We start from the raw sequence: 22,822 nt of genomic DNA on the forward strand, positions 1-22,822 counted from the left end.
GTAATGGCTAAGAGTTTCTCTATAGGGTGAGGGAAATGTTCTGAAGTTGTCTGAGGTGATGGCTGCCCAACTGTTTTATACATTGTGCAAATTACTTTTTAAAAACAGAATAAAGCTAAAGGCATAAAAATTGAGTATTTCAGGTTGTAGACCTGGATCTAGATCACTCAGCTTCTCTTAGAGACACATGGAAAAGTTGGATACATATGTTAACATGAGCCCAGAGGAGATGGTGTCAGCAAGAAGGCAAAATCATAAGCCTCAGGCTTCACCCCACTACAGAAAGCTCAATTAACAACTACCCACAGACCAGAACACCTTTCTGAAAACCCTACTACTTGAAAACAAGCATGAGACACGCTGCTGGTCGGCTGAACTGAGGACAGCAGGATAAGAAAGAATGGTCCCACCATTACCACGGCACTCCTCCCCTCCAAGCTGACACAATGCCACATGGAGAGAACGTCTTAGGGCCCAGGGTGTTTACTAAGGAAGAAGAACCAGGGACAGTCATCTAGCTTCCTGAGCATCCAGAGACGCATCCCACTCTAGTCTCACCTCCTGGGCAACACTGGGGGTATGGCACAGCTTGACCACCAGGAGGCAGGAAGAAATAAACAAAGGAGGCAGAGAGCACAGTGACCAGCACACGAGCCCTGGTGGTGGCACCTCTGTGCTTCTACCACCCATGTTGGGTGACTAGGGTTATAAGCCAACTTCAGAGCCCGTCCACAAAGCTAAACTGGTTGCCTTCAGCAGCACAGCGGGAAGTTCAACCCAGCTTGCGTCCCTACATGGCCAGCCTCCAGCCCAGCCTCCATCCCAGCCTCACAGCCCACTCCAATGACCCTAGGTCCAACACCCACCTCTGACATTTCAGAGAAACATGGGGCTAGACCTGCTTGACCCAGGAAGTGAAGTGTTGGCCAAAATGCCCCAAAGATCCTGTCTAGATAGGGTCTACACACTGTGGAGAAGCTCAGAGGGTAAAGCTATTTGACCCAGGAGGTCAAACAGTCCCTCAACACAGCCAAAAGCCCACTCCATGGCACCACTGTGACAATCATGCATTTCCAAGGAGCATAGCCTCTGACCCCACTCATCCAGAAGAACAATGTTGCCTAACCTTGGAACCTGTATTCCTGCCCAACTACAGATCCTAAATAGTGGAAATGCCTGACCAGGGAAGACATCCTCTGACTGGCCTGACCAGAAGCCATCACACTATGCAGCCAGGACCACATCCAACTAGAGAGCTCACAAGAAGCTCTGCCTCTATAGGAGCTTCACCAGTTGTTCCCCTAGAATCACAGGCTAAATAGTGAAGGATGGGCCCTGCCAAAGAATGCCTGCGCAGGCCAGAAGAGGGAGCTGACTCCACAAAGTTACAAAAAGTAATGCAAGGACACAGTGATTACAAGCAGGGAATTATAACACACACCTACCTCCCTCTCTCTCTCCCTCTCCCTCTCCCCCCCCTCCCCCTCTCTCTCTCTCTCTCTCTCTCTCTCTCTCTCTCTCTCTATATATATATATATATATATATATATATATATATATAATGTATGTATCATGTGTGTGTGTGTGTGTGTGTGTGTGTATCTAACAGACCTCCAATAACAGACCCTAAAGATATGGCAATGTATGAAATGACTGATATTCAGTGAACCACAAAAATACAGGGCTAGAAAACCAAATGTAATTTGGAAAGCAATACATACACAAGCAAATTTGACAAAGGAATAGAAACAATTTTTTAAAATAATCAAGCAGAAATCCTAGAAATGAAGAATGAGTGAACTAAAATTTTCAACAGAAATATGACAGCTGACTTGATCAAGCAAAAGAATCAGTGAGTTAAAAAGAATTTGAAATTACCTGGACAGAGGAACAAAAACAGGAAGGAAGGGAGGGAGGGAGGGGAGGGGAGGGGAGGGGAGGGGGGAAGGGAAGGGGAGTGGGGAAGGGAAGGGGAAGGGAAGGAGGAGGAGAGAAGGAGGAAAGAAGGAGGAAAGAAGGAAAGGAGGGGAGGGGGAGAGGGAGAGAGGGAGGAAAGAAGGAAGGGAGAGAGGAAAGGAGAGTGGGAGGGAAAGAAAAGAAAGGAAGGAAAAGAAAGTCGGGAAGTCTATGTGAACTACAGGAGAACCTCAAAAGGCCAAATCTGCATGTAACAGGAGCTGCAGAAGCTAAAAGAAAGAGGAAAAAAGGCCAGAAAGTATGAACAGCAGAGAAAACCCCTAATCTGGGGGTAGATGCCAACAACCAGGTACTGGAAGCACAGAGCTCTCCAATAAAATTTAACCCAAAAAGGAGCTCAGCAAGACACCAAGCAATCAAAATCAAAGACAAAGTTCTCACAGCAGAAAGGCTACATGCATCTAGGGGAAGCAATACCACTATCTCCAGATGTCTCCACAGAAACCCTGGAGGACAGGAAAGGAGAATGACAAATTCAAAGCACTGAAGGGGAAAAAAATCACCAACCCAGAATACCTTACCCAACAAAGCTGTCTTTCAAAACTAGATAAATAAAAACTGCCCTTGACAAACAAAAACTAAGGGAGTTCACCACCCGACTTTAAGGAACTCCCTAGGTAAAGGGAGTTTTTAAGCTGAAACAAAAGACCTCTAAATAGCCCACAAAGCATACAAAATTATAAAACTCAATGGTCTAAGGAAAAGAGCCATATTCAGAATACTCTAGACAATGACAGTGTATATAGCAAGTTTGTTCCTAGCAAAAGGGTTAAAACACAAAACTACTCATATCTACAGGAGCAGAAATGAATTAAATTGAAACAAAAAATTTAAAAAAAATCAAAGAAACAAAAAGTTGCTTCTTTGAGAAAAAAAATATAAATTTTCATACAAAAAAACATAAAATGTTGGGGGAGGAGTAAAGGCAGAGCTGTGTGCAGTCAGCTTGAAACAGGCTGTTGCAGGCTTAAATTGCTGTGTGTAAGCCTCACAAAGCAAAGCTCTTCAGTGGAAGCACACAACCAAAATAGAAAGTATTCAAAGCATACCAGCACATCACAGCAGAGAGGACAACAGCAAGAAAGGAAGCAAGCACCACAGGCGACCAGAAAGCGATTAGCAAATGGCAATCACTAAATAGTGAGTCCTTACCTATCAGTAAGAACCTCACATGTAAATGGATTAAATTCTCCAATAAAAAGACAGTGACTGACTGGATTAAAAAATAATAACCAAGACCCAATTCTATGCTGCCTGCAAGAGAGTCAATTCACTTTTAAGGACACACACACACAATCTGACAGGGATGGAAAAAGATTTCTCAGGGGAACCAAGGAAGAGAGGTGTTTTTACATCAGACAGATAAGACTAACAAACTACAACAACATTCTATAATAAGGGGGTCAATTCATACAATTGTAAATATATCTGCACCAACATCAGAGCACCTAAATATACAAAACGAACATCAAAGGCTCTGAAGGAGAGAGAGTGTGATACTGAAGAGTGACCCTGAAGACCTGCCACTGTGGCTGCTCAGACTTCAGGCTCCCTGAGCTCTGGGAACTCCTGGCTGTCCCTTTACCAGCCCTGGGCATTCCCCACGTGTGGCCTGATTCAGCCAGCACTGAAAGGTGTCATTTGTGGGCAGTACTCTCCCCTCTGGACCTCTGCTCTGCAGTCTTCACTTCTCTGTTTGGTGCCCCTTCTGCATACAGAAATACGTTTCATTGGGATAGAGAAATATGTCTCTAGGCAGAAAACTGGGACAATCATGTGCTTTCCGTCTATCTCGGGCAGCCACATGATGTGTAGTCTGCTGTCCAGTGTCCGAGAACAGTTGATTCACACACTTTGGCCTTCTACTTGCTGACATCAGGAAGATAAGTTCAGTTCTTGCTAACTCCACCACAGTGAGAAACAGAAGTCATTTAACATAACAAGGAACCACTGAGAATTCCAGAAATATAATGTGTACATGTGACAGATCAGCAGGATTCAAAGGAAAGGGATGTGTCAAAATGGGGCTGGCAGCTCACAATAAATTTTATTTCCCTAGGATCCAAGGAAAAGCTATTACTACCCACCTAATGCTTGATTTTTTTTTTTTTTTTTTTACTTTCAATTAAACATGACACACCAACAGAGCCAAACAATGTCACATTATTTTAGTTAGCCAGGTTTCTAAAATGATTAAGGGCTAAAAGATTAATAAGAAAGAGGAAGTTCAAGGGCTAGACAAAAGAAAAAAATTACTTCTTCATTTGCAGTACATTTGCATAGTTTTCCTGCAGCTAACTAGGATGCTGAGGCCTGATGCCATAGCAGTGGCTCACATTTTTTTTTTTAACCATAACCCAATCCGTTCAATATGCTTATAAATCAACTATTTCTGGATTCTTCCACGAATATCCTACTTCAAGCCTCAACTGGATTATGATAAGTTTTCCCAGGGGTCTCCCATTTCTGCCCTTACCAAAGTAGCCAGCAGAATCCTTTCAAAAGAGTAGTCACATTACTCTTGCCAAAAATCATAATGTAGTCACAAGAAAATATGAGATGAATCCAAACTGAGACATTTTGCCAAATAATTTACCAGTGCTCATCAAAAATACCTAAGTTCATTAAAGACAAGAAAAAAGAGAGGAGTCGTCTTAGATTGAAGGAAACCTACAGATTCAGAACCACTAAGTGTAGTGTGGGACTCTGTAATGGATACTGGAATAAAAACGTGTCTACAGGTGGAACAATATGAAAGTCGAATAAAGGCTACAGTTGAATCGAGAGCATTACACTCATGTCCTGGTTTTGATGGGTGAGGATGGCTGCATCAGTGGTCAGCCTTCAAGTGAGACAAGTGAAGGGAACGCTGTATAATTTTTGTAACTTTTTTCTAAGCCTAAAATTATTAACAAATAAAAAGGTATTTTGTAAGTGCCTTTTAAAAAATTAGTAAGTTAGGTGTCTTCTCTACTCAAAACTCCTGAAGGACTTTCCATCTTAATCAGAGCAAGGATTGGCAAAGCCGATCCTCAGCCTGGCATCCTAAGGTAAAACCCGACTGGAACACTGCTCCATGCATCCCCTTACATGGTTTGTTTTCATGTTAAAATGGCAGAGTTGAACAGTTCCAACAAAGACTGGATGACCTGCAAAGTCTAAAATATTTATCATTGACCCTTACAAAGTCTGTCCTTGCCCTTCACTGACAGCAAAAGTGAAGTTCTTAAGAAACTGTAGTGTCATATGTGGTCTAGCCCAGCCTGTCCTTCTCTGGCTTCCTGTTACTAGTGAGTCCCCTGCCTCCTCCACCAAGCCACTCAGGCCTCTCCTTGCTGTTCTGCAAAACATGCCAAACAATGCCCTGGCTCAGGGCCTTTGCATAACAGTTCCTCTGCTGTACTGTTTCACTCCTGCCTCCTTCAGGCCTCCGCCCAGGTGTCCCTGCACTCCCTTTCTTCCTTACCCATTATCCTCCATGCACTCCCTTTCTTCCTTACCCATTTATCCTCCGTCATGCTAATATCTAACATACTGCATATTTGAATTTTTTTTTCTGCCCTTCTCTGTAAGCTACAATGGGCAGAGGTTTTTTTTTTATTGTACATATGCTTAACAATTTACCACTCTTTCAGAAAATATTTGTTGAATCACCACCAAATTTTATGGGATAACATGTATACATGCAATTTCTTCTCGATAGTCATTTGTGTGATTTATGACCAAAGCATACACAAACATCTTAAAAATCTAGCTGCTGGGAAATTAGAGACCAAAATACTACCTATGCATTATAGTAATCAATAATTTCAAATGAAGAATAGAAGCAAAAACTAGAAGATAACCAGCAAGAATAAAGAAGATTTCAAAAACACAACTTTACCCAACAACATCTACAGAAAGATCACTCCACTACATCTATAGAATCCTCCACAGCAGAATTGGGAATCTGGCAGGACAGATCACACACTGGGCAATGAACAAGTACTGAAAAATGTTAAAGGACTGAAATCATACAAACTACACTCTCTCACCACGATGTAGTTGAATAAGAAATCAGGAACGGGAAAATTTGGAAAGTCCTCAAATAGATACAAATTTAAAAAGCACATTTATAAATAACTTTGGGTCAAAGAAGAAATTACAAGGGGATATACAAAGTATTTTTGATCTGAATAAAAATTAAAACATGATAATATCAAAACTTTGGAGATGCAGCTAACATGAAATTTAAGAGGGAAATTTGTAGCTTTAAATTGCCTATATTAGAGAAAAGATCTCCAACCAACAATCTAAACATTCACCTTAAAAACCTAGCAAAAGAAGAGCAAAACTAAAAGCAAGCAGGAGGAAAGAAGTAATTAATATTATATTAGAAATTAATGAATCATAAACTAGAGAAATACCAGAGTCTCAGAGAGTCTCTCTACTCACCTGCCTACCAGCCCACTAGGGCTGAAAAGACCTTAACAGTCTCACAGTAAGAAAGCGGGGGTGGATGGGAGGGTGAAGATGGGACTATTCAACATAACAAACTTCGTAAAATTACTGCACTCTTTAGCAAGGCATACACACAATTTAAAAAAAATATAGCCAATGATATAGAAAAACTAGTATTTTTGTGCAATGCTAGTCTTCAGGAGCACCATTTACATTCTGATAGAATTTTAATTTTTTTTTAATCTCCAGAACCTTCCCTATTTTAGCTCTTCAATAAACATTTATTCAGTGAGTGAAAGAATTCTTAGAATGAAATCTGAACTCTTGTCATTAGTCTCAGGAAATGAGGAGAGCTTGAGGAAATATGATGACAGAAAGGGCCACTCTGAGACTACCAAGCTCTTCAGGTGCTTCAGGGTAGAAGAAAGTTCAAAAGTGCCCAGATAACCACACCCTGTGGGTGGAAGCGCATCAGGCTGTCCCACTAGAAAGACTAGCCTGCAGAGGGAGAGTAAAGAAACCACAGACCACTGTCCGTGAGAGCCAGACTCAGAAACACAAAAATTTTCCTTTTGAAAAATAACTGAAATCCTTAAGCTTGAAAGGATCTAGTTTGGTCCTAATACCCAGAGGTAACAAGAAGAACTACTCAGACTAGCTGGATTGACAGGAAGCAGCCTGGCTCCATGGAAGAAGGGAAGACAGTCTTTGTTTCAAATAAACCAAATAGTCTGGAACACTCTCTGACCCCTCATCCTCTGGCATGACAGCAGCCTGAAAACCCATTTCCTTCAATGATGATTCATAAGAAGGGAATAGTAGCCGGCAGAATCCTTTCAAAAGAGTAGTCACATTACTCTTGCCAAAAATCATAATGTAGTCACAAGAAAATATGAGATGAATCCAAACTGAGACATTTTGCCAAATAATTTACCAGTGCTCATCAAAAATACCTAAGTTCATTAAAGACAAGAAAAAAGAGAGGAGTCGTCTTGGATTGAAGGAAACCTACAGATTCAGAACCACTAAGTGTAGTGTGGGACTCTGTAATGGACACTGGAATAGAAACGTGTCTACAGGTAGAACAATATGAAAGTCGAATAAAGGCTGCAGTTGAATCGAGAGCATCAAAATGTACAGCATGTACACTAAATAATAAGGAAAACTTAGCAAATCTAGCAGAAATGGAGAGGACAGCAGAGAGACAAAGCTACTCACCTCATTTGTAGTATCTGCAGTCAAAGGGTGCTAAGCAGGCATACCAGATGACAGCAGAGAAGCCTATTTCTTAGTACAATGGTGAATACTACATAAGACAATATAAATCAGGCAAAAGGGAAGAAGTAGGGTAGGAAAGGAAAAGAAGAAATAATACCAGTTTTATTGCTTCCCATGTCGGGAAGCCATAAATATCATCTAAGAAAACAGAGGGTTATATAAGGGTTCTGTATAAAGTTACAGCTACAACAGTAATCACTGGTATAAAAATACATACTTTTCTCAAATAGAAAAATGAAGCACACAAAATAAAGCAAAACAAATAATCAATGAAAAATCCTATAAAGACATATAGGGGGGAAAATCCCATAAAATGATAGGATTAAGACCAAATAACTGCATACAGATATATAAATTCATCTAGAAGAAGAAGAGAAACGCGTTCTAATTAAATCACAAAGCAAAATTCAACTCTAGGCTGTAAACTAGATGCATTAAAAAAAAAAAAAAAAGTGATTTAGAAAGAAAGGGAAACAAAAGGACGGACAAAGGAATACCAGACAAACGCAAACCCCAGGAAAGCATAGGTCATAATACTGCCACCCAGTAAGGGCGAATTCAGGCCCTCAAAATTAACATAATGCATAAGTCACTTTAAAATGCCAGCAGGTGTAACTGCCAATTAAGTTATAAATATCCATGCATAAAATAACTTTACTATTTATAAAACAAAAAATATAATACAGGAAAAACAAAAACAGTAGCAGAAGATGTTTAACTCCTAAGTCCACAACACATCAAGTGGGAAAAGATAAGGATATATGAAACATAAATGCAACAGAGAACACATAATTGAATTTTGAGAACAAGTAACATATCTCCAAGAGCTCATGGAACACTCACAAAAACAGAGCATCTCTTAAGCCACAACGAAAACATCCACCAATCTGAAGTAGAAGCTGCACAGACAACACTCTACAAACTCACAACAGAGACAAATAGTAACAAACCAATGTCCATGACCAAAGAACAGCATGAAAATATCACTGAGAGGGTGGCAAAGGTCAGAACTAGGCCAAGTGACTCCGGAAAACAGAACTCTGGATACTGTAAGGCTGAGACAAAAGAACTGTAGGCAAACATTTCCCTCTAGGCAGTGCTATCCTAGGGATAGGGTCAACAACACAAAAACGACTGTATATTGGGATGTAAAAGAATACAGATACACTGAGTCATAAAGAACTGAGTTTCTCACTGTTGGAGAAGAGTTGAAAAATTAAGGGGATGGAGGGAGACTAGAATGGACTCTGAGACTGGAATCAAGTATCATTAGAGGGGCTGGGGATGTGGCTCAAGCGGTAGCGCGCTCGCCTGCCATGCGTGCGGCCCAGGTTCGAGCCTCAGCACCACATACAAACAAAGATGTTGTGTCCGCCAAATACTAAAAAAAATAAAAATTGAAATTCTCTCTCTCACTCTCTTTAAAAAAAAAAAAAGTATCATTAGAAATCATGATGTCTAATATACAGACAGATGGACATACATCTGTCCACTCAAAGGGCCAGAAGCAATGATCTCTCAGCAGCCAGCACCCTAGTGTCCAGATCTTGTTTTTTAATCCATTCTCCAATAAAAAGAATCAGGTTCCTTTGAAAAATGGCTGATTTCAGGACTGGTGCAGGGAAAATATAAGACTAGCCTAGAACTCTTAAGCTGCTAGAAAGCAGAGGAACCGCTGGGGCCATATTAGGAGGACAGAGTCGCCAATTCAAAACGAGCTAGTGACCAAACTTGGAATAATTGATCAACAAAATAAAAGCTTATTCTTATTATGTACAACTCAACACTGATGCAAGTGACAAAATAAAAAGAAGAGCTCCTCTTAACAGAATCCTAATTATTAAATGGAAGCTAAATGATGAAACTAGAAAATCACCATTTGGTAAACACAATAATAAGACTGCTCACTTGGTAGAAAGTTATGATGAGAAACAGGATATCTGCATGATTTCAAAGTATCACCTCCAAAATAGGCTACTAACTACACAGGAAAAAGAGTATCTTCGCAGTAGAAAAACTGGGAGATGTCATCTTAATCAAGTGATGACAGCTAACATTCCTGGTAATGCGACGGATCAACATCATGTAGCCTTTAACACAAGGCCCTGAAAAAGAACACCACCTCACTTCTATGATACAACCTGAATACAATGATAAGGAAACACCAGACAATCCCAAACTGAAAGACATTCCATAAAACAGCCAGTAATCTTCAAGAGTGTCAGGTCATGAGAGGACAGCAGTGGAACATTTGGAGAAATCTAAATAACACTTAGAGCTTAGGACAGTACTTACAGCATTTGCAGGTAAATGGATGGAGAATATTATGTTAAGTGAAGTAAGCCAATCCCAAAAAACTAAAGGCCAAACGAATGTTTTTCTGATTAGTGGATGCTGATCTATGATGAGGGGTGGTATGGAAAGAATGGAGGAACCTTGGATTGGGCAAAGGGGAGAGAGTGGGAAGGAGTTATGAGGACAGGAAAGATGGTGGAATGAGATGGACATCATTGCCCTAGGTACATGTATGAATACATAAATGGTGCATCTCTATACCATTTACAATCGGAGAACTGAAATGTTACACTACATTGGTGTACAATGAATTGAAATGCATTCTGCTGTCACGTACAACAAAGTAGAATAAAAATGATCATGATAAAATTGGTATAAACAATATAAGAAATATTCTATATATAATAAAAACAACAAAAAATAAGATTTACAAAATATTAGAATATAAAAATTATAATTAAAGTCTAAGGAAAAATAAACACAGGAATGATACAATCTTAAAATCTGAATAGCACACTTGGATCCTACCAAGGAACCTTAAGGGAGATAGAATGCATTCCTGTCAATCCCTTCTCAAGTTCAGAATGGGTCAGCGACTTTCAAATAATGCAACGGTGTATTGCTTAACACTCTGAATGTTCTATATATGTCTCATCACATGCCAAAGGGATCAATAAGGGTGAAATGACCAACAAGGAATAAGGCAACTAATTACTTTTCTCTCTTCTTCTCCCAGAGGGGCATCTTATGGTTTCTCCCTTTCAAGCGAAAAAGAATACAAAGAACTGGGGGTCATGTGAGGAAAAGATGATGGTAACTCTTTTCTATGTGCATCTCCAGTTTTTCATTCTTGATTTTTCTCCTCAAATATTAAAATGGACCAGAGAGAATTCATGCCTTTATATAAATTCCTAATTTATCTCAAAGCAAAAGGAGAGCAAAACTAAAAGCAAGCAGGAGGAAAGAAGTAATTAATATTATATTAGAAATTAATGAATCATAAAATAGAGAAATGCCAGAGTCTCAAAGAGTCTTTCTACTCACCTGCCTGCCTGGGTAAAGCTGCCTATTTACCCTAGATTAATTTCAAATGGGAGACTCAGAATGATTTCTCAAAAGATGATAAGCTGGGAGTTGAAGGATGAAAAAGAAAGGGAAAACAGCAGCAATAGTTTGGACTTTGGAATAACACGAAGAGAACTGAGGACACACGTGCCCTGTGGATCTGTATCATGAGCTGGAAGTAGAATAACCACAGCACAGGCCTATTAACACCGTATACAAGAATCCTTTCATAAGCAGATGGGAAACCTGGAAGAGCAGCAGTTGGGAAAGTCAGATTAATCCGGATCTGGACAGATTAAAACTAAATTCAGATAACACAGTGAGATAGACAGGTGGAAACCTAGGCCCAGAAACAACTCCACATGTAGGACACCCTCAAAGCCACACAGCACACACCTGTTCCTAGTGTTACTGAGGCCCCAGCTTAGAACTACTCATCAAGGTGGAATCAAACACTGTGATTAATAATAATTTTAAACCGACTAAAGGAAATTCAGTGCACTCTTTAATTCTTCTGTTCACATTTTCTTGATTGAAATTCTGCATAGATATATAGACAAACAGTGCATTTGGGAGAAACCACTCTTCAGAGACGGGAACACTGCCAATGCCTGAACAGCCTCTTCTGTTTACAAGGTTTCCCCTGTGTGATCTCGCAGTGCCTCTGCAACAACGATGAGCTCCAAACAGTCAACAGCATCACTCTTATTGAAGAGACGAGGAAACTGAGGCTCAAGAAAGCAGAAAAAGGAGCAGAATCTAGCCCAGAATACAGTCCCTCTGGATCCAAACCCAATAATACTGCATCTTAATCCGGATTAATCGTGATAGTAAGAGGGTCTCAAATCCATAAGGACACTAGGCTCTGTCTGTAAACTGAACATCATTTTTCAAGTGTGTAAGAATGATTCTTTCACAGTTAAAGGGTTTTTTGCAATTAAATATTAATATGTGCTCACTGTAAGTAAATTCTGATTTTATAAAATTGTATGCAATACAAAGTGACATCAGTCCATAATCCCAACTCTCAAGCTATTTGCTAGTGAGAGTATCTGGTATACTACAGGAGATTACTTTCCTTACCTGTTTTATTAATACACATATAAGAGCTATATAAATGTTTATGTATTTGAATGTATTTCTGTATTTGCAAATGTTTCTATTGGGTCTGTTTTTAGAAGCAAAATGTTGGCTTAAAGTGTATGTTTTTAATTTTTATAGCTATTACCAAGTTGCTTTTTGATTGGCCAGTTTGGTTACTTAAAAGGAAAACTTTTATAACAGATCAAAACATCATAAGTTAATACAAGTAACAAATGAGAAAATATTTCATATATGAAAATGTCCTACAAATCACAATTTACAACCAAAAAAATAAGCAAAGCTTATAAAATAATTATACATACAAATGATCCAAAATAAAACTTCATAAACCAACATTTAATCCCACTCAATAAAGAAATCCAAATTAACAAAAGTCAAGTATTATTTTCAACCCATCCAATTGACAAAAATATTTTAAAACTAGTATGAACTACAGGAAGAAAGAAATAGTTCTCTCAGACTTTTGGAAAGGAGATAAACAGATTTAATTTCTACAGGGTATGCTGGCTATCTATGAATATTTTAATGTGTATGGATTCTGAGAGAGCAATCTATATTTATAAATTAGTTCCAAGTCAGTAACTATAAAAGTATACAATTTATTTACAGAAGTGTTTATTTCAGTACTGCTTATAACTGCAAAAACTCAGAAACAGCCTATCAATCAAATAACTCATGTTGAGGGGCTGGGGCTGTAGCTCAGTGGTAGAGTGCTTGCCTAACATATGTGAGGCACTGGGTTCAATCCTCAGCACCACATAAAAATTAATAAAATAAAGGTATTGTGCCCATCTACAACTAAAAAAGTTTTTAAAAATAATTCATGTTGAAACCGTACAATGGAGTATTTTTTAGCCATTAAAAAATGAGGCTGGGGTTATAACTCAGAGGTTAACCGCTTGCCTCACATGCATGAGGTACTGGGTTCGATCCTTAGCACCACATAAAAAAAATAATAAAATAAAGATATTGTGTCCATCTAAACTAAAAAAAAAATTAATTTTGTTTTTAAAAATGATGCTGTGATTTTTAATCTTTTTAGCATGAAAAGATGTTCATGGTATTAAAATATGTATAGAATGATACACTCATATGTGTACACAAGTCATAGGAAAAATTCTTTAAGACACATTTAAAAATACTTATAGTTCTATCCACATGAAAGTGTAAGAGGTGAGTTTTCATTACATACTTATGTAATTGTTTTAAATAATGTGCATATTACTTTTTTCATTAAGAAAACATTAAGATCATTTTTATTTAAAGAGACAGAGAACCCTGAAGGAGTGGGAATCAGAGGTCCAGAACTATACATAGTTATACTATGTCCATCTTCTGCCCCCCACCTTCTTTTGTCTTACCTTTTATCGGGGACGGAGGGGTGGGGATCAAACCCAGGGCCTTATGTATGCTAGGCAAGCCATCTAGGTGAACGTTACCCTTAGCTTTTTCCCAGGCTGAAATTTGGTATGATAATTAAGGAAATATTTATTCCAGGGCACTTGTTCCTTGTGGTATCAGACAAAAAAGATTCTTTCTCTAAATCTTTTGAGGAGACCAAAATTGAAGTATATTCAAGTAATTTTCCTCTAATAATATGATGGCTGCCTCACAGGGGTTAGCCTAGGCTGGGGTTACGCCTAGGCTAAACCCTCCTTCAGTTTCACAACTCCAATTTAGGTCTCAGAGCTAGAAATGGGGATACATTTTTTTATGATCAATGTGTATAATATTATCCTACTGACAATGAAGGTTATCATTCCTGGCTTTAACTGCAGGGAAGAAGTTAGAGCAAACAACACACAAGATTTACATTAACTTACCAGATAGCATATATTACCTAAGCTTCACTCAGCACATTTTAAAAATTGTTTATAAAGCATATCTGAATATTCAATAATAGTTTTAACTCTTAGACTATATGGTAAAAAATATAACAAATAATTACCTCTCCTATGAAGACTACTATAACACAGTCCAACTTCTCTTCAGGATACAGATTATCAATAAGGGAATGAAGAGTTTCTATGAGGTAAGATTTAACTTCTCTCTTCACTGTGGGAATCCCCATTACTATTGAAACTGAAACAAAACAATACAGTAATTACATAAAAAGACTTCACAAGGACAATAATAGAAAAATACTACCATTTTGAAAATACAATGCTTCAAATTCACAGGAATAATTGAGGGATTCAATTTCAATTTCAGAAAGAAATTAATCAAAGGATACAAGAACATACCTATAATACTGTATTATCATTCGTTCCACATGGCTTAATCATAAAGGGGTGGGGTGGGACAGAGAGAGAGAGAGAGAGAATGAGTGAGTGAGTGAGTGAGTGAGTGTGTGTGAGTGTGTGTGTGTGTGTGTGTAACGACAAAGAACTGGTAAAAATAAGAGTCAACCTCACATTAAAAATGAATGGCTATAAAGTATAAACAGAAAAATTGTATACGACTAAAACTCAGAAACACTAAACATGCCTTAAAAATTAATGTCTTACATATCAACTTCAAGTCCATGACGCACTAAGAAGGGAACAGCACCATTTCTGTGGTTTTCTTGCCAAAAGGAATAACCTCAACCTGACCAAAAAGAAATATCAAACAATTCCAAATTGTGGGGTCAGTCCACAAGATAGGCAGCCAGTCCTCTAAAGCATCAAGGTCATGGAAAACAAAGAACTGACCCATATTGGAAAAGACTGAGAAAACATGACTATTTAAGGAAATACAAAATCCTGACTGGACCCTGGAACAGAAAAACAATGAAAATTACAAAATCTGGGGGCTGGGGATGTGGCTCAAGTGGTAGCGCGCTCGCCTGGCATGCATGCGGCCTGGGTTCGATTCTCAGCACCACGTACAAACAAAGATGTTGTGACCGCCGATAACTAAAAAATAAATATTAAAAAATTCTCTCTCTCTCTCTCTCTCTCTCTCTCTCTCTCTCTCCTCTCTCACTCTCTTTTAAAAAAAAAAAAAAAAGAAAATTACAAAATCTGAATAAGAGCCAAGGTTAGCTAATAGTGTGGCGTTGGTGTAAATTTCCTGGTTTGATCATGATACCATGGTCATGGGAATGCACGGTAGATGAGGGATAGGAAAACGCTGGGTGCTACAGGAATCTGTGCAACATTTTTAAGGTCTAAAATTATAGTTGATTCTACTAAATTGCTTGTTTTGGTTGCAAATTTGTTTCTACATGATTAATTTATTAGGGATCAACATTGGCACAGCATGAATTTCACATTTGCTTATATGCAACTTCTCCTGAGACACTCATATAGGTGAATAATAGACAATTGCATGCAGGCTAGGCACCATGGTGCATGCCTGCTGCCTCCAGCAGCTCAGGAGGCTGAGGCAGGAGGATTGTAAGTTCAAAGCTAGCCTCAGCAACTTAGCAAGGCCCCAAGCAACTTAGTGAGACCCTGTCTCAAAAAAGAGCTGGGGATTTGGCTTAGTGGTTAAGCACTCTGGGTTCAATCTCAGTACTAAAAAAAAAAAAAAGAAAGAAAGAAAGAAAACCGTACCCAGGCTAAACCAATTCAGGAAACTAAACTTTGTAAAAATACCAAAATGCACACGCCACAAACCTCTACAAGCTGCCTCTTCTTCACATGCTGTCAACCATACCCATCCATACCGGGGGTTCTACGTTCCTTCAGATTTCAGATAACGCAACTTGCCCCACCAGTTTGTGGTAACTTGTAAGCTACAACCCCTCTATAGCTTGCAGCAAACTGCAGGTCCCTTTCAGGCAGAGTTCCATATTATATTAGTTATGTACCACCTAATCACTTAAAATGTACAAAATTGTGCTGCCGTCTTCATTAGGTTTTAACCTTTTTTATGTTTGCCTGGTTTTGAGTGCTGTGATCCTAATCCCATTCTTCTCTTTCTGTTGCACAGCTTTGCAGGGTGCAGTGATTTGAGGAACACACATTTACTATAGAAGTGACTACATTTCAAAGTAAGTTTTTAAAATTCACATCTTAAAGTCGTAATATTCTGAGTGCTATATGTCAACAGAGAAGTATTTTGCAGATGTTAAAAATAATCTAGTCTTAAATATGGAACAATTAATTAGAGATGCTACAAAATACTTAGAATTCATAGAATCCTAAAACTAGAAGAAAGCTTAAAGAACATAGGTCAACTAGTCTACAACCATGATTTGCAGGTAAGAATACTAAGTACAAAGGGGTTAAGGGACTGCATCTGTTCTGTGGCACAAATTATCTGGGTGAATGATATAAAAATAAGCTCCCTGCCCTCACAGAACTTACACTGCTGAAGAGGGAAAAGAGATAATAACCTTAAAGGATAATTCATGTTACACAAACTCAAATGTGATAATGTCAGCGTGAGGAATGGGGGGGTGCCTCTACAGATAGTGTGGTCATGAAAGTCCTCTCTGCTTTCAACTGAGCTGGTTAATTAATGATGAGGCAGAACATTCCAGAAGAGGGAACAACAGGGAAGGCACAGTGCTTTTGACATAGTAAAGAAACATCAGGAGCAAAAACATATCTAAAGTAGAATAAGCCTAGATCCAGAGAATTAGTTAAGGGTCAGGTCACATGGAACAAATTCAGTCTTAATTCCTAGAACAAAGAGAAAACCATTATCAAGTTGTAAGCTGAGCAAGTGACATTATCCAACTTATAATCTTAAGAGATTACCAAATGTTATGGAAAGTAAAAGCATAACTTTAAGAGTATTTTGGGAAGATCAGTTAGGAAGCTACTGCACTAATTAAAGGAAAAAATGGTGGTTTGAATTAGGATGAATGAAGAGTTGAAAATGAACAGATAGATGAATTTAGGACGCAGTCTGAAGACCTTCATCAGGGGACCAAGAGAGAGAGGAAGAAGTGGGATCCAGGATGACTTCAATAAGTGGAAAGGGGATCTTTTACCCAGAACAACAGATTTGAGGGCTCCAAATCAAGATTTCTATCTTGATCATGTTACTTTGAGATGCCAAAACACAGGATGAGTTATCTTGGAAGCAAATTTCCATATACTCAACCTTAGAATCTAAAAAAAATATATTTTAAATATTTAAAATATAGATTAAGAGTGTAACAACTATGATATGAAGTGTTCCTAGGCAATGCCAACTCATAAGTAATTCAAAAACTTTATGGAAAAAGCAAAATACATTGATCCAGAGCACACAATAAAGTAATAATGCAAAGTGTCTATTCCCTGCTGACTAGGGATGTTTTTGCTTACATTTTGGTTTATTTAAGCTTAAAATGGCATGTTTTTGAGATTAAGCCATTTTCCCCAAATATACTCTGTTTTGGAGCTGAAATTTAAATTCTTTAGTTTAAGGACTCCAAAAAACACTGAAAATGAAAGTACTAATTTTGGTCATACTTACAGAATTAGAGTAAACCATGCTAGTGATAATTCAAAAAGTGACGACAAAAAAAAAAAGGAAAGAATAAAGGCAGTTTTCCTGGTCTTCTGGGGTGGAGTAAAGTTCAGAGTCATCAGTCTGAGCACCCTATCTGTGGTCTGAAACCCTTCAGGATGTCTTTTCTGTTTGGCAGGGTAGCCAGTTATATTCAAGATGGCAACGGCTCTGTCAGCCTGGATCCCTGAATGATCAGTGAGTGCACAAAACCCTATCAACCACACTGGACACACACTGTCAGCAAAAATTTAAATAAACCTTTGCTATGTAAACCACTGAGATTTGGAGGTTGTTGGATACCACAGCATAACCCAGTCTGCTCTTGTTTGACATTACCATCTTCTATCACTTACAATCTAGGAAATGTGTGTATTCTAAGGGGTTAGAGTTCAGGGGAAATATGTCAGCAAAGTGAAGAATATAGTCAGATCATCCTTTCAGAGAGAAGAATCAAGGAACCCAAGAGAAATAGAACCAAAGGGTTGGACTATATTTCCAATTTAAATAATAATTGTGCACATGAAAACTGACCATATACTAGACACTCTGAAATGCAGTTGCAAGGTTGGTGAGGCCCCCACCTTGTGCTGTTGTTATGTGACAGAGACATCAATTGTTATGTCACTTTTCTTCCACTTTCTTGGGAAGTTTTCAAATTCTAGTATTTATTTCCTTTAAAATTGAGAACATTTTCAGAACAATCTTGATTTGGCATTTCCAATCTTCAATTAGTCTATCTTTATTTGAATTAAATTATATTCCTTTTTAAATATTCATTGCTACTTAATATTTTTAGCCCATCATGTTTCCCCTATGGTTTGACTTAAGTCATTTACTCCCCCATTTCTTCCTTTATATTCCATGACAATTTTTTGTCTTCTACTGCTCAGTTGTACTTTCCGTCTTCCCTGGCTTTATCCTCTTCTTTCACTGGAAATTAACTGCTGGAGAACTTTGAAGGTTCAGTCCTGGGCCATAGGTGATCTCATTTATATCCATGTCTTCAACAACACTTATTCATAAACAAAAACTCCTAAAAATTAAACCTAACTCAGATTTCTCCTCTGAGTCTGAGATTTAAATGTTCACATGCCTGCGTGACTTCTCCACTTCATATCCTTTCCCCTTGAAACTCGACATATCCATATTTAATGCACCTCTTACAAACCAACGCTGCAAACCATTTGCTACTGTCTCCTATCTCTGTGAATGCACCCAGCATGCATTGCTCCATCCAGAAACCTAAGGCTTGTCCACAAATCCAGTCCATAACTATGATTTCTCTTAAATGCTGCCATATAGTCCAAACCGCCCTTAACCCCATCTTCTTTCCTTCTCTACAACCACCCGCCACTGCCTAATCTGAGTCCATCCTTCTCCAGCACCCCCAGAACAACCTCTTACCTGGTCACCCACGTCTCCTCTCCTTCCCATACTTTCATTCTTCCCTTTGCAGGAAATGGGACCTTGCAAGATTTAAGTCTTAAAAAGTCATCCTTATCAAGTTCTATTTAAAACTCTTTAGTTGCTTCACATTGCTCTTAAGATGAAAACCAAACTCCTGTAACGGGTCTGAAAAGCCCTGTGATTTGGGGCCTGAATTCCTATCTCTAGCAGCACATTGTCCTGTGCTTCCCCTCACTCTGCATTAACTACAGTGGCCTTCTTTCATTTTCTAGGATATTCCACGGGGAAGTGTTATGGTGCACTTCCCACTTTTTTCCCATTGTGGTAGAATAGATGGCCTCCCAAAGATGTCCATGTCCTAATTCCTGAAACTTGTGAATATGTTACCCTACATGAAAAAGGGACTTTGTATATATGACTAAATTAAGCATCTTGAAACAGGATTATTCTAGAATACCAAATGTGCTCAAGGTAACCAAAGAGGTTGTACAAGAGGAAGGCAGAAGGGTCCGAGGGAGAGGAGGCGAGGTGGTATCAAAAGGAGAGATGTGAAGACACTCTGCTTTAAAGATGAAGGAATGCAATCAGCCTGTGCACTCCAGAACAGCACGGGAAGGGATGATCGATCACACAGGGTTTCTGAAGGAACACACCCCCAGACACCTTAAATTTAGGATTTTTACCCTCCAAAACTGTAAAACTATAAATGTGTGTTAAGTCCCTGAGTTTGTGTAGTAGTCTGTTAACAGCAGCAACAGGAAATACCCACCTTTACCTGTTAACTATATATTCTACTAGTCTCAGATCAAAAGTATTTTTGAGACTTCCCTAAACCTCTTCATCAGGGGAGATGCCCCTTTTCTACATTCTCAAAGCACCCTTTACATCACTAAAGGGTGATACACTTTAGTTACACTAAAGGGTGTAACTGATTATTTGACCAACACACATATCCTGTACTATGCCAAAGCTCCACAAAAACAGGAACCATGTTGAATTCTATAAACCAGAGTGCCTGGCACATGGAGGTGTTCATGGACTTTAACTTCAGCTAATACTTAAAGGAATTACCTGTGGTCCTCTCCTGACCAGAAGCACCATTTGGTAGATAACCTAACAAGGTCTTTTGTCAGCCATCCTGCTCTTCACTGAATAGGCCCTTATTATGAAGACCTGGGTGCTTCTTCAACTCAAAAATTTTTTCTTCTGTATTTATTTGACTTTCTAAAAGAACCAAACAGCTCAATCTTCTTGATCACTAATTTAATCTTCAGATGTATCTACTCTTCATCAACCTCCTGATGGAAATTTTAAATCACTGAATTGAAAAACACAAAGATTTCTGTTTCTTTTATAATAGTTACTATTTTATGGGTAAGTTTTACATTCACATCCCTCTAAAAGCACACTGATTGCGTTTTGTTTTTAAGTCATATTCCATTCTATAAACTAAATTTGTTTTAGTATTAAATCACTCATGGTGCTGATCTTAGATTTTGGAGGACTCCCAGTTGAAGAAGATGCCCTTCTACCCATTTGTAGTTTCCACCCTGGTTTTTGTGTCCTGCTCTTACAAATCTTTGTGGGAAGATGTAAGTGTGGTGCTAGGTGGGTGAGTAGTTATTTGTCCTGGACACGAGAATCCCTGACCCTCTCCTAGGGGTCAATAGCAACCCAAAGCACTGCCCTCCCCCTGCAGCCAGGGGAAGGCTTTGCTGCTAAGGGAAGTTTGTCAGCCTGACCACTGAAGAACAGAATTTTTAGTGAGCAGTAGTTTTAATTTGATCTCAAAAACTGAAGTTTTTAATATAAGTCCCTAGATAGGTTCTAGGGTTTCATAAAAATCTCAAAAATTACATACAAAATTGTTTTTCCCCTATGCATTTTTCTAAGCAGAGGCCGATAGCTTTCCTGGAACCTCTAAAAGATTGGTGTGAACATACTCTATATACAAACAGAGATAATGAAAAATTGTGCTCCATATGTGTAATAAGAATTGTAATTCATGCCGCTGTCATGTATTTAAAAAAAATAAAATAAATTAAAAAAAAAAAAAAAAGAACCTCTGCTTAAGAATTTAGGAAGGAAATTCCTTTCACGTAAATCTGGGCACATTCCCACCCCCAACTCCAAGCTGTATGCTTTTTCTTTCAAAATTAGTGTCAGCTTTATAAGAATGTTAACTGCTGAACCAGCCATGATGGTGCACACCTGTAAAACCCAGCAACTCAGGAGGCTGAGGCAGGAGGATCAACAAGTTTGAGGCCAGTCTCAGTAATTTAGCTAGACCCTATCTCAAGAATTTAATTTTTTTTTTTTTTGGTACCAGGGATTGAACCCAGGGTGTTTAAGTACTGAGCCAAGTCCCCAGTCCTGTCTCACTAAGTTGCTGAGGCTGGCTTTGAACTTAACCATCCTCCTGTCTCAGCCTCCCAAGTCACTAGCATGGGCCACTACAATCAGCTCAAGATAAAACTTTTTTTAAAAAAGGACTGGACATGCAGTTCAGTGGTTGAGCACCCTGGGTTCAATCTCCAATACAAAGAAAAAAAAAAAAAGAATGCTAGCTGTTGGAAAGCTGGCTGACAAGATTTTATTGTATTTAAGATGGTAAAGAAATAAAGATGTATAAACAAATAAAATGGAATAAGTACCTCCAAAAAGGAAGTGAACGTCACATTCATAAAGGACAGGCTACTACAAAAGAACCTGTCAGAAACTTTGAAAAAGTTAAATGACTTTAAAAACGCTTCTATTTTCATTTTCATTTATCTTACTAATAAAATATACAGTCTAAATCAATGAACCCACAATTTTGGCTAAGGCATCTTGTCCAAATAGAAACTGTTGAAGGGAGAGGTACAGTAAGTACCAGCTTCAAAAAATAATGAACAATCAATATTCTAAAAAAACTAATTTAGAGTACCCTACATGTCTTGTTCATCTTTATATATCTGGCACCTGCAGAATTCCTGGCCTCAATAAATATTTCTTGAATTAATAAAGAAATGAAAAAATGGGCTGGGGATGTGGCTCAAGCAGTAGCGTGCTCGCCTGGCATGTGTGTGGCCCGGGTTCAATTCTCAGCACCACATACAAACAAAGATGTTGTGTCTGCTGCAAACAGAAAAATAAATATTAAAAAAAATTCTCTAAAAAAAAAAAAAGAAATGAAAAAGTGAGTGAGTCTGAACATGGTATTTTAAGAGTTTACACCTCCTCAGGAAGATGACGTGTTATTTTAAACGACCAATAAAACAGAAAGATATAAAATTAAATCAAGATGAATATAAATGCTTATGGTAACAGACTAAACAATGAGAAAAAAATGTGACCCAACAAGAAAAGACAGGAAAATACTTAAGATTCTATATCAAGAGTGGACTAAATCAGTTTTTCAAAAAACATTCACACAAAAATGAATTTCAATATTCATAAAGTAATCATCTTGTCACTTGTTTAAGATTTGTAAGGGAGCAAAATCTGCACTCCAAAATCTACAAAGAGCTGGGTGTACAGGACACACCTTAGTCCTAGCTTCCTGGGAGGCCAAGGCAGGGGGATGGCAGGAGGCCAAGGCAGGAGGATGGCGGGAGCCCAAGAGTTCAAGATCAGCTCCGCAACACAGTGAGACCCCATCTCTTTAAAAAATAAATTAAAACTACAAAGAAAAGGTCTACAATGTCAAAAAGGAGGGATAAAAGTAGGAAAGCAGTAAGCAGTCCTATAACAGAAATCCAAACAGCTCTGGTTGCCCTGCCAAGTAAGAAAAAAAATCACAAATTATGTTTTGAGTACATTATAAAAAGAAGCAACTAAAGTA

At 38.4% G+C, this 22,822-nt stretch overlaps 1 protein-coding gene across 2 annotated transcripts in view; it reads right to left on the minus strand.

Annotated features, from left to right (window-relative positions):
* Positions 1 to 22,822, minus strand: part of Mgat4a (alpha-1,3-mannosyl-glycoprotein 4-beta-N-acetylglucosaminyltransferase A) — a 99,306-nt gene that overhangs the window by 34,055 nt on the left and 42,429 nt on the right. For both annotated transcript variants that reach the window (XM_076834018.2, XM_076834019.2), the window contains exon 5: positions 14,108 to 14,241. In XM_076834018.2, the coding sequence (XP_076690133.1) occupies positions 14,108 to 14,241 (134 nt within the window). The remainder of the gene's footprint in view (positions 1 to 14,107; positions 14,242 to 22,822) is intronic.

This window comes from Callospermophilus lateralis, chromosome 14 (genome assembly GCF_048772815.1).
Source record: "Callospermophilus lateralis isolate mCalLat2 chromosome 14, mCalLat2.hap1, whole genome shotgun sequence".
Classification (NCBI taxonomy): Eukaryota; Metazoa; Chordata; class Mammalia; order Rodentia; family Sciuridae; genus Callospermophilus; species Callospermophilus lateralis.